General features: G+C 47.6%; 1 protein-coding gene across 1 annotated transcript in view; it reads left to right on the top strand.

The window, feature by feature from the left end:
• The first annotated feature begins 7,126 nt into the window (after nucleotides 1-7,126).
• CFAP45 (cilia and flagella associated protein 45) overlaps nucleotides 7,127-13,220 on the top strand; it is a 34,017-nt gene continuing 27,923 nt past the window's right edge. Inside the window, exon 1 of the mRNA XM_006168844.3 lies at nucleotides 7,127-7,206. Coding sequence (XP_006168906.1) covers nucleotides 7,204-7,206 — 3 coding nt within the window. The 5' untranslated portion in view covers nucleotides 7,127-7,203. The remainder of the gene's footprint in view (nucleotides 7,207-13,220) is intronic.

A 13,220-nucleotide genomic window follows, 5' to 3' on the forward strand; every position in this document is an offset into this window, starting at 1 on the left:
ACAAACTCAACAAGCATGACAACATCTAGAAGAGTAATGGAAGAGTTGTCTACATTAACTCCTTGAAACACCTCTAAAACAGTTTCTACCCCTACTTGGCTGTGTGTTCTTTAATCATCTCTTCATATGATAATGCTTTTATTTTTTATTTATTATTAGGACCTGCAGGTGTAACAGTGGTTAAGGCAGCTGGATCTCACATGGCCAAACTTGTGGCCTGTGTCCTGGACCTGTGGCTTGAAAAATATGCCAGGCATGTGTGCATGTGTGCCAAAATCCTGAGAGGAGACTGGAGGAGAAGGAATTCCAGGCCATTTTCCCTAGAGGTGTTGGGGGGAGATTTCTCTTTTCCTGTTTTTCTCTCGTTCTCTTTCTCCAAAGATTGCACACACCCTATGGCAAAAATCTTGAAAGAGAGAGAGATACACATAGAGAGACTAGAAAGATAATTCAGTGTTTCTTCTGGCGTGGATTGATCAGCATTTTTACTGTTATTGATAATAATAAAAGTTCAGGGGCCGGCAGGTGGCGTAGTGGTTAAGGGCACTGGACTCCCATAGGGCTGACTGGGGTTCAAGTCTCGGACATGGTGGCTAGCTTTTTATCTCTCTCTCTCACTCTGTTCCTTTCTGGTCAAAGTAAAATAAAATAAATGAAGTTAAATAAAATAATTCTAAAAAAACCCAGTTAAAATGTTTCTTTCAAGTCAGTTTGTCATTGGTAAAATATCAATTTTTAAGACTGTTGTCAGGGAGTCAGCAGGTGGCATAGTGGTTAAAGTGTTGGTCTCCCACATGGTCGACTGTGGCTCGAGTCCTGGACCTAGCAGCTTAAAACATGCCAGGTGCTCATGCTTATGTGCCCCAAAATTCTGAGAGGAGAACAGAGAAGGGATTGCAGTGTGGCTATCCCTCTGGGGTGAAAAAATGGTGTGTGTCTGATTTCTGATTCGCTCTCGCTCTCTGGCAAGTACATGCGTCCTATAGCAAAAAATCTCTCTTAAAAAAAGATTGTTGTCAAATTTGGGAAAATCTACTAATGTTCCTTCTTTATATAATTTTTTTCTTTTTTGGGGGAGAGATTTTTGCTATAAACTACATGTGCTTGCCAGAGAGCAGAGAGAGACAGAGAGATAGAAAGCGAGAAATCACTCCCTGGGGGCTGGGGAATGGCTATGCGCAATCTCTTCTCCTCCATTCTCCTCTTGGGACTTTGGGCACGCACACACATGCACCCAGCATGTTTTAAGCTATGTGGGAGTCCAGCAGTGTAACTATTATGTCATCTGCTAGTCCTAATATACAAAAATGTTTAAAGTGCTTTTTTTACAAAAATGTTTTTGCTTTAGGGTGCACGTACATGTTAGAAACAGAGAGAAAGGGAAAGTGAGAAAGCACCCCTCGGGTGGCCATGCCACAATCTATTTTCCTCTAGGGATTTTGGGCTCATTCACACAAGTACCCAGTGTATTTTTCAAGCCACCCAATCTGGGACTTAAACTGCACAGTGGTGATATGGGATCCAGTTGCCTTAACTTCCATGCCAATCTGCTGGCCCTAAAAGTGCTTTTTAAAATTTTCTTTATGTGGGACCAGCAGTTGGTGTAATGGCTATGTCGCTGAATTCCCATGTAGTCAACCACGGTTCAAGTCCCGGACCTGGTGGTTTAAACTCATGCCGGGCACATGTGCATGCGTGCCCAAGATCCCAAGAAGAGAATGGAGGAGAAAGGGTTGCGGTGTGGCCATCACCCTTGGAGGGTGATTTCTCATTTTCTGTCTCTCTGTCTCTCTCTGTCTTTCTGGCAAGTGCACGCACCCTATAGCAAAAACCTCTAAAAAAATTTCTTTATGAGAGTGAGAAACAGAGAGATCAAAAGAGAGAAGAGTACCTAAGACAGGGTCTCACACCATGACCTCCTCTCCCAGCCTTCCTATCTAGCCAGGAACACAGGTGTGCACCTGGCATTTACAGGTGAACGGGGGAACCAGACCCGTGATCTTCCACACGGGTCCAGTATCACTTGGAAGTCATCACTGTACACCATGCTGGCCCTGTACTCAATTTCTTGTTATGAGTCCTAGGGTTTCAGTGATTAATGTGAATCGTTCTTGGAATTAATGGCACTCATTAACCAGTTTGTCATAGCTCTTACCATTTTCATGTACAAACAGAAGTCAGTGTTTTATGGCAAATCAACAAGACATTTAATATTTTCTGGGCTAGCAGGTGGCATAATGGTTATGTCGCTGGACTTCCATGTAGGCGGCCATGGTTCAAGTCCTGGATCCAGTGGCTTAAAACTCATGCTGAGTGCGTGTGTGTGCATGCCCAAAATCCCAAGAGGAGAATGGAGGGATTGTGGAGTAGCCCTTCCCCTGGGGACGGGGGATGATCTCTTGCTTTCTGTCTCTCTGTCTTTCAGGCATGTGTGTGCTCCCTGTAGCAAAAAAACTCTGTCAAAAATGGGGCTGGCAGGTGGTGTGGTGGTTAAGAACACTGGACTCCTACATGGCTAACTGTGATTTGAGTCCCAGACCTGGTGGCTTGCTTTGTCACCTCCTCTTTCTCTCTCTCTCTCTCTCTCTCGTTCTGGTCAAATTAAAATAATAAATAGAGTTAAATAAGATAATTCTTTTAAAAAACTCTCTATTAAAAAAAGAAATGTAATATTTTCCCAATGTATTCATAGAATTTCCTTCTTGCTAATTGAATTACCAAACAATCCAAATACCTAAAAATAACCAATTTATTCCATTGAAAATTTGCCTATTCTTTTCATTGAATTACCTTTTATAATACAATCTAAACTTTTCGTTACTACCATCACTTGTCTCTATCATACTTGTCTCATTAAGTCATTAATTTTTAGTGAACTTTCTGTTCTTTAATACACAAAGGTGACAAAAAAAGGAAAATACATACTCTTGATATATATCCAAATCGAAACACTGAATTTCACTTGCAAGGCTTTCCAAATGCAGTTTACAATGGCATATTCAAGTCGTATCAACTTCATCAATAAATTTTGCATTGAGTTTATGTTTCTCTTCCGAGTCTTAGTATACAAGGAACAGTCTTTGAGATGTTATTATTTTCTTGAAAGATGTAGCAGGCAGAATAATGTATATTTCACCTCCCAGCCCCTACCCAGATGTTCACCTCTTTATTTTTTTTTAAGGTTTTTGCCATATGGTGCATGCACTCACCAGAAAGACAGGGAGAGAAAGTACCCCCTGGGGGGGATGGCCATGCCGCAATTCCTTCTCCTCCATTCTCTACTTGGGAGTTGGGGCACGCACGTACATTTTGGGCATGCCTAGTATGATTTTTAAGCTGCCAGATCTGAGACTCAAACTGTGTTCGACCATATGGAAGTCCAGTGACATAACCACCATGCCACCTGCTGGCCCCGGATGTCCACCTCTTAATCCCCAGAACCTGTGAGGATTTGCTGTACATCAGAATATGATGCCGTTAAGGATCCTGAGAAAGGAGATTGTCTTGGCTAATCAAGGTGGGCTCAAACTAATCACACAAATCCTTAAAACCAGAGAACCTTTCCCAGTGGAGGAAGATGTACTTACCACAGAATGGTCACAGAGATGCCAGTTATTGGCTTTGAGGATGAAAGAAGGGATCCCTGAGGCCAAGAAGATGGGCAACCGGTAGAAATTGGAATGGTGGATTTGCCCTCAAGCCTCCAGAAGAAACACAGCCCTGCTGGCACCTTAATTTTAACCCAATGAGACCCGTGTCAGACTCTAGAACTGAAGTAAAATTGTTTTAAGCTCCTGTGGAAATTGGTTACAACAGTAGAAAAGTAATATACAAGGCTTGAATAGTTTTAAAATGGAAAAGCTATCTTGTTACATTTTTTAAAAAGTCAAGTAGGGATGTGTATTTAAAATACTCTATGAGAGAAATGCAAAAAGAAAAAAATATTGGCATTGGAAAATGGGTTAGGTGCCCTGGAGGCAACTTTTCCTTTGATGAGCTGTGTAATGTGTCTGTAATTATATATATTGCGTTACTGTGACTTTTCTTGGCCAGAGAGAACTTCACTTTTGACTAGGCTGTGATAAGAACAGAATCCTCATTTACGACTTTCCACAACTGATGATTAAAAGAATTTTTTTTTTTTCCCCCAGACTGGCTTCTTCTGGCTTTGTACATTTCCAATCTCGTGTTTTGTCCACTTCACAGATCCTCCTGGTGTTAGGCATCGTAGCACAGACTCACAAGGAGAAAAGGGACACTGGGTGAGTCGGCCCTAGTGAGCCTGTGGAAGGAGTGTTCCAGGAAGCCTTTCCTACTCAGGGACAGTGGGCAGTGACCTAGCCATACATGCAAGTGATGAAGCACATGTTTCCCTAACTCAACCTTCTTTTGCAAATTTACACAACTGCATTACCAAGTGGAAACATTGCTCAGGCTCTATGAGAAGCCTTGAAAGGGGCTCCTGTAAATGGGAGGCCTGGAGGCAGGGCAATGATAGCTTTTTTTTTAATTGCCAGAGGGAACGTACACTTGCCAGAGAGAGAACACCTCTTTTCCCCCCATGGGCTGTGCTCACTTAGAAATTCCTTTTCTTGGGACCAACCCTTAGCATAATGGCTATGTCGCTGGACTCCCATGTAGTCAACCGTGGTTCTTGTCCCAGATGCGGTGGCTTAAACTCACGCCGGGCACGTGTGCATGCGTGCCCAAGATCCCGAGAGGAGAATGGAGGAGAAGGGATTGCGGCGTGGCCATCCTCTCTGCGGGGTGATTTTTTGCTTTCTGTATCTCTGTCTTTTTGGCGAGCTCATGTGCCCTATAGCAAAAACCTCTCCCCCCCTCCCCCCCAAAAAAAAATCCTTTTCTTCCACTCCTCCTTCCTGTCTAAGTCTTGGGTATGCAAACTGCCTGGGTGGGATTTGAATCAAGATAGCCCATGCAGGACCTGATTCCTTTATGCAGGGCATAACCACTGCCTTATGGGCTGTCCTGGCACTGGTAGCTTTGAAGAACATTCAGACCTGGGGTCAGCAGGTGACTTGATGGTTGGAGGCACTGGACTCCCACGTGGTCCACTTGGATCTGGTGGCTTGCTTTCTCGCTTTCCCTCTTTCTCTCGCTCTCACTCTGGCCCTCTCTGGTCAAATTGAAATAAGTAAATAAATAAATAAAGTTAAATAAAGTAATTTTTAAAAAAGAAAGAAAAAAGAACATTCAGACAAAACCCTGGGGGTTTTGTCATGCTCCCCTCCCTGCCTCAGCTTCGTGCCTTCCTCCAGAGTCAGCCCAGGGTGAGAAAAGAACATAGACTTTGCGTCTGGACAGTTATCTGTCTTGGCCTCAGTTTCCTCTTTAGTTACAGAGATGCTGACTACCTTAGAGAGGTGGCTGTGAGACTCGAGTGAAAACCCTGCGGGACAGTCTGATGCACAGAAGGCTGGGCACGATCTCCCCTTCTCTCCCCACTGCTGGGAAGGACCGGGTTATGCTGCCAAGGCTGGATAAGGAAGGGTGCCAGGAGCAGGAAACCCCCGCCCTCACTCCCAACCCCCCCAAAGACTGCACTCCTCTCTTGAAGCCTTCCTATCCCCTTCTCTGATCTCACCTCCTGGGGGCATCTTGAGGATAAGAGCTGGGAAATCTTGGAAAGGAATGCGAAGCCTCTCAGAAGAGACAGTCCTTTTAAAAGCTGGAGGTGACCTTGTCTCAGCTCCTCCATTCCCTTGGGGCTTGTGCACAGCCCTCCGAGCCCAAGTTGGAGAAGTCATGTAGCTTGGAGAATTGCAGGAGGACGGAAAACGTCCTTGGTTGGGTGGCAAGTCTTCTTGAGACTGGAAAGCCATAGGAATTAAATTCTATCCTTACGGATTGGAGGGTCACAGGGGCCCTGTGCCCCAGCCAAATTGAGAAAACCGTAAACCCCTAAAGATCTTTCTGGAACGGTGCATTCAAACTAGAAAGCGTTAAAATTAAGGCAGGTTCCAGGTGAGCAGGAGGCCTGCAGGTTAAGGCGGCTAGCTCCCGCATGGCAGACTATGCAGTTTGGATCTTATTAGACCTAGCACATTGAAAAATCACAAAGGGTGTGACCAGCAGTTAGCGTAATGGCTATGTCGGTGGACTCCCATGTAGTCGACTGCGGTTCGAGTCCCGGACCCAGTGGCTTAAACTCACGCCTGGTGCATGTGCGTGCCCAAGATCCAGAGAAGAGCATGGAGGAGAAGGCATTGCAACACGGCCATCCCCCCTAGGGGAGATTTCTCGCTTTCTGTCTCTCTGTCTTTCTGGCGAGTGCTTGTGCCCTACTGCAAAAACCTCTAAAAGAAAAAAAAGAAAAAGAAAAATCACACAGGGCACATTGACGTGGATGCCCAAGATCCCAAGAGGAAACTGGAGAAGGGATTGTGGAGGGAACATCCTGCCTGGACGGTGAGTTCTCACTCGCCCCTTCTGTGTCTCTCCCATGAGCACAAGCACCCAGTAGCAAAACTAGAAAAGGCAGGTCCCCCCACACCCAATTCTACAAGTTTTTGACTTAGTCCAATGTTGGACCCACATTTTTATTTTTATTTTTCTAAAGAACTACTTATTTATTCATTCACTTATTTTAATTTTGACCAGAGAGAGAGAGAGAGGAGGGAAAATGAGAAAGCATGTCACCAGGTCTGGAACTCGAACCGTGGTCAGCCGTGTGGGAGTGTCAGCCCCTTAACCACCATGCCACCTGCTGACCCCCACATTTTTATTTAAATCGGCTCCCGCAGGTAATTCGGAACTTTGGTCTGAGGCCCACATTTTAAAGAACTGAGGGAGGCTTTAGGCCGGTCCTCAGGGCTGGACGATCTCATCTAGCCAGACGACCTCCCGCGGTGAAACTTGTTTGGTCCGATCCCGGATAGGCTAAACTCTCCTCGAGGTTTGGCTTTGCACCTCGTGGGCACCGGGACAACGTGACCTCGAGCCTGGCTCTTGGTGCCGCCCACAGCTCCCTGGGAGCGGGGAGTCTGCTGGAGCTCGGGCAGGAAACCGGGAAGGGCGGGATTTCGTTTCTCAAGCTAGCAGCACGCTGGGCTGGGAGGGGCGGGGCCTGGCCCGCAGGGCGGGCTCGTGGTTGCCATGGTAACGCATCAACACCAGGCGCCTCGGTGGCGGTGCGGGCGACAGCAGAGGCGGAGGAGGCTGGCCTCGGTGTTTTAGGCTGAGATGGTGAGACCTTGGACGTGGGGCCCAGTGCGTCCTGAATGGTTGGGGTGCTGAGTCGGGAACGGAGCCGGCCCGGGGCTGAGCAGATGGAGAGTCTGGGCTGGGGGTCAGGAAGGCCTTGGAGCGGGGAAGACCCCTGGAAGAAGCAAGGAAGTCTGGAGAGGGTTCAAAAGAGGAAGTAGGGGTGGAGTGGATAGGGATAAAGACGCGGAGTGGTGCAGAGCGTGGCAGTTGAGGGGAGAGGAAGACCCCACTCTTTGCCCCATTCCATCAGGCGGCCGCCTCCCTTGAGCTTGTGGGATATGGTGTGGGGGGACAAATGCCAAGGTGAGGAGACCGGGCAGTGATCTATAGTACCTGTTCTGCCACTCACGGGTGACCAAGAATAAGTCACATAATGTCCCTGAGCCTCAGTTTCCTCTCTGCCAGATCACACACCGAATGCTCAATAAACATTGTGAATGAATGAGTGAACAGCAGGGTCCCAGGTCTGCAAGGCTGGGGAGAGGTCCCGATGGGCTGGTCAGCCTGGGGCTGCCCGCTGTCAAGTCTTCTGAGACATGAAGGTTGCAAAGGCCACTACGTGGGAGGAGCTTTGAAGGGGCTACCTGGGCTTGGTTATGTTGGCCCCTGAGGGCCAGGGCCGAGGTGTTGGAGCCTGGCGTGTTGGAACTAACCTTAGGATGTTTGGGACTCACTAGGAGACAGAGGTGGCTGCTTGGGAGCACTTGGAGACACATTTCAGGCCTTGGAGCTGCACTGCTTTTCTGGAGTTCAGTAGATTTTAGAAGGGTTTTATTGGGTGGTTAAGGCAGGTGGATCCTACATGGCTGACCAGATGGTTCGCATCCTCTTCTTGCTGGCTTGAAAAACATGCTAGGTATGTGTGCGTACCCTAAAACCTAGCAGGATGGAGAAGCAGAGGAGGAGAGTGCAGCATGATCATGCTCTATGAGGGGTCTTTTCTCCTTCTCCTCCTCTCACTGTCTCTTGTCTCTTTCTCCTGTGAGCACTTGCGCCCTTTGTCAAATTAAAAAAAAATGTTTAACAAAAGAAAGTTTAAAAAAGAGCTTTGTTGGGAACCAGCAGTTAGCGTAATGGCTATGTCGCTGGACTCCCACGTAGTTGACCGCGGTTCGCGTCCCAGACCCGGTGGCTTAAAACTCATGCTGGGCACGTGTGCATGCATGCCCAGGATCCCAGGAGGAGAATGGAGGAGAAGGGATTGCGGCGTGACCATCCCCCCTGGGGGGTGATTTCTCGCTTTCTGTCTCTATGTCTCTTTCTGTCTGGCGAGCACACACCCTATAGTGAAAACCTCTCAAAAAAAAAAAAAAGAGCTTTGTTAATTAGGTTAATTAGGAAACACATAAGGCTTCCACAAAGAGGAGTTCCCAGCATCTGAGGACTCCCTGCCGTGCTGCAATGAGGGTCTCCTTTCTCCTTTGTGTTTCATTTAATTCGATGTCTCACCTCCACTCAGCACGTGTGTGGAGGACCGAGCCTGGTAACAAGCATCTAAGAGCATAGGGTAAATAGGGACCAGCAGGTATCGTAGTGGTTAAGGTGCTGGACACTCCCACATGGCCAACCATGGTTTGAGTCCTAGACCTGGTTGTTTGCTTTCTCACTTTCCCTTTCTCACTCTCTGTGTGTCTCTCAGGTCAGAATACACAATAAATGACTGAACAAATAAAATTAAACAGTTATTTTTTTCAAAAAAGGAAAGAGCATATGGTAAATGCTAGTTCCCCTCTTTTCTTGTAAAAAGCTCCCATTTCCAAGCCCTCATTAGTCAGAAATTTACACCTGAGCTAGAGATGTGTCCTGCAGAGCACCCAGATCAGGATTCCCCACCCAAAGGCCACTCGCGAGGGGTCTGGCCAGCTGACTGGCCTTTCTGAGATCTCTTGTGCAGGAGTGAGCACGTGACACCTTTGAGAAGTGGTGGGTCTAAGTTAGCGATCTCTGGCAGGCTAGGTTTGTGTGTATATGGTGCTATTCACTGGCTTATTTATCCCCCCCCCTTTTTTTTTTGCTGTAGGGTGTGTGTGCTTGCAGGAAAGAGAGAGAGTGAGAGAGAGAAAGTGAGAAATCATCCCTTGGTGGGGAGGGCCATGCCACAATCCCATCGCTTTTTTCTTGGGATTTTGGACATACATACACATATGCCCGGCATGTTTTTTCAAGCAGCCTGGTCTGGGGCTTGAACCAGAGTCAGCTATGTGGTCCAGCTGCCTTAACCTCCACATTACCTGCTGGTCCTGTTTTTCTTTTCTTCCTTTTTCCTCCTCTTTTATTCTTTTAAGTTTACCTCAACTCTCAATAAATATATCTCAATAAACACCCTCACCAGAGTCATGGGCACGTGTGCCTGGCATGTACAAGTCAACCAGGGAACCAAACTTACGATCTCTGGATCCAGCCTCACGTGAGCACTGCATTGCTGCTGGCCCACCCAGCTGGCCCGCCCAGGTTCTGAGAGTGTTTGGAGCAGTGAGAAGAGGTGGTGATGGCGGTAGGGGACTCACAAGTAGGGCTTCCAGGACGCTTACAAAGATGATGAATCAGTTCCTCCAGAAGGAGGGACAGGGACCTCGGTCCTCACTAGGATGTCATCTTCAGGTAGCATCCTACAAAGAGGCAACAAGGTTCTGTTTGAAGAAAGAGGACAACTGAATGGATCACCTCAAGTAACAGTCAAGGAGCCGGGTGCATGGGAGCCCCATGTCCTTGGTAACCGCAGTGTACAGAAGGGGAAGTAGCAGCAGCGGGTGAAGTGTTTGAGGGCTGAATCTGCCACCCTGCGGTGACGTTCTATGCAAAAGAGGAACTAGATCCCAGGGTGGAGAGGACAGCAAGAAAGGACGTGCCTTTGTCTTTTGACAGGTGTTGACAGGTGTTGCGGTTACGTCAGGGAAACTCCACACCGACCTGTTCCAGCTCTGTCTTGCTGGCTCTGACCATCCTCAATCCTAGAATGTACAGTGTTGTGATTTTTAAGGGCTGCGCTCTCCGGCCTCTTGAGTTTTTGTTTTCAAGTAAAAATGGCTTTATTATTTTTCCTGGTCATAAAAATAGCTGCGTAGTCATTGCAGAACATTATTCAATACAAGAAACATCTTAAGACAGTAAAGCTCACCGGACACGAGCATGTTTGGTAAGCATTTTTGTGACCCTCTTCAGCAGTGTATTCTGGGTGCAGACCCTCCGTGCAGATATTTTTATAGGAATGCTTAGGATCTGTTAGGGACATCATCGTGTGTCAAGGACTAATTCAACAGCACCATTTATTTGACCAGCTAATCTTCCTACATCAGAGTCTCTCAGAGCCCATAGCTGTGGCCAAATTCTCGTGCTACTGGGGTGAGTGCTGTGGTTTATGAATACGCGGGAGTCGGCTGGCTCACCAAGATGGAAACATCAACTCAAGGCTGGCATCTTTCTCTCTCCCCAGCTCGCACCTTCTCCAGGCTCACGGCCTCCCCAGCCCTTAGGAGTGGAGGACAGCTACCTTTCCTTTTAGAGCTGCCTCCCCCTGCCAGAACGAGGGCGCTCCTCTCTACACAGTGCTTCCAGGGGATGTTTATTTGGTCATGCAAGAAATAAAAGCAGCCCTTCGCCTCCTATAAGAACCTCTTAGCTACTGCTTCTGACCCAGAGGGCACTTTCCATTTCCACGTGGTTCTTCACTTTTTCTAGTACTTTTACACAGCGATCGCCCTCATCCTTGTTACTCTTGGCGAAACTGATCATTCTAACCCTGGCGTAAGGCTTGCGGCTTCCAAGTCAGCATTTCTCAAATGAGGTTTACTCAGTCACCCAACCCTGGAGTTGAGAGGTTCCCTCTGTCCTGCCCAGTGACCGCTTTTCTGTGGTCATCTATTTCCCTCCCTCTGTGCTGGCTTCTAGGTTCAGGCCATCGAGCGTCTCCTTGGCGACTTCCTCTTAGCCTGTGCACCGAGGGCCTCGGAAAGCGGAGATGCAGACTCGGCCTTGGAGGAAGCTGTGGTCTGGTGGGCAGCCAGGCCTGTGGGAAATCCTGCAGGAACCCGTGAAGAGAGACAGGAAAACAAATAAACAAATGCAAAACAATAACGATACTTTCCATCTGGATTCAAGAGCCCTTTCACATACGTTCTTGTCCACAGTGTAGACCACATGTGTGTTGTGGAAAATGGGATGGTGGAGTGGCATGGAGTCGGGGAAGTGTACTCCCAAAGGCATCCGCCTTCATGCGGCCTGCGGTCCCTTGGAAAGCCATCTTGCCCAGTGTCATTTATTTTTTTCACCAGATAGCATTGCATTCCCATTATCTAGGCGCTACATCTTGTCCCTTAATTATGTCCTTCACAATGGAAAGCTCTCCACCGTCCCCCTCCACCTTCTTTTTTCCAAAAAGAGAATTATTCTATTTAATTTTATTTATTATTACTATTATTATTTTAATTTGACCAGAGAGTGACAGATAGAGAGGAAAGCAAGAAGGCAAGCCACCAGGTTTGAGACTTGTGTTTTACCATGTGGGAGTCCAGTGCTTTAACAGCCATGCCACCTAACGGGTCCTCCACGTTTTCCACTAATTCCCAGTGCTTAGCCTCAAGCTCACCTAGTAGTTTTTAATTCATTCCCTCTTACCCTATTTTCAGTAGAAAGGGGAGTTTCTCATCACCCAGCACATAATAACCCTACAGAGGCTGTCATTAGGCATCCTGGGGGCTGCTATATCTACCTTTGAATGAATCTAGGCTTTTCTGCTCAGCCGTCTTGGGGCTGACAGGACATGCAGGGCCTCCGCTGTCTGCCCTTTGCTGGCTGTGCCCAGGCAGCAGGAAGGTGCACACAGTAGTACCATTGCGTGGACAGAGCCGGCTGCAGAATAATTGTCCAAACGAGTGTGAGAACCCAGCACAGGTGCAGCAGGTGCTGAGGTGTCTGGTTAGTAACGGTAGATTAGAGAGCGCTTTGGAAACATTGTCCAGGCTGATGGTGGTGCGGCGGTCAGGTGCAGTGCCGTACGGGGCTGACCCGCATGGGAAGGTTGTGGGTTCTTGTCTGGAGACCTGAGCATGCTAGGTCCACACATGCCCATGCTCTGGGGCTGGCTGAGGCTGAGGGGCGGATCACTGTGTCAAGACCCTGTTGAGGGCGCTGTTTCTCTGTTTGTGTCTCTCTCTCTAATGGGAGAAATAAATAAACATAATGGGAGCCAGCAGGTGGTTTGGCGGTTAAAGTGCTGGATCCCACATGACTGGCTTTGTGGTTCGAGTCCTATACCCAGTAGCTTGAAAGTCATGCAGGACAATGCCCAAAATCCTGAAAGGAGAAGGGGGGAGAAGGCCATCTCCCTGGGGGATGATTTCTCACTTTTTTCCTCTCTCTGGCAAGTGCACGCACCCTGCAGTAAAAATTAACTAGCTAAATAAATAAATACATTTTAGAAGCGGAAAATATTAGGGCCAGCAGGTGGCAGGTGGTTGAGGTGCTAGTCTCCCACTGGGCCGACTGTGGGTCTAGTCCTGGATCTGGTGGTTTGCTTTCTCACTTTTCTTCTCTTTTTCTGTCTCTCCCTGGTGAGCGCACATGCCCTGTAGCAAATTAAATAAAAAATAATAATGATAAATAAAATGAAATAAATAGTAATTTAAAAAAAGGAAAACCATGGTCCAGTGTTTAGTGACTTAGAATGTGTGGTCCATTTCTCTGACCTTGTTCTCTCTCTCTCTTTTTATTTTGGAGAGGTTTTGCTATAGGGCGTGTGTGCCTGCCAGAAAGACAGAGAGAGACAGAGCGACAGAAAGCGAGAAATCACCCCCCAGGGGGGATGGCCATGCTGCAATCCCTTCTTCTCCATTCTCCTCTCGGAATCCTGGGCACGCATACACAAGCGCCCGGCGAGAGTTTAAGCCACCGGGTCTGGGACTCAAATCATGGTTGACTACATGGGAATCCAGAGACATAGCCATTACGCTAGCTGCTGGTCCCATCTGACCCTGTTCTCTCTCTTTTTTTTTTTT

The sequence above is a fragment of the Tupaia chinensis genome, unplaced genomic scaffold (assembly GCF_000334495.1).
Source record: "Tupaia chinensis unplaced genomic scaffold, TupChi_1.0 Scaffold146187_1, whole genome shotgun sequence".
Taxonomy (NCBI): Eukaryota; Metazoa; Chordata; class Mammalia; order Scandentia; family Tupaiidae; genus Tupaia; species Tupaia belangeri.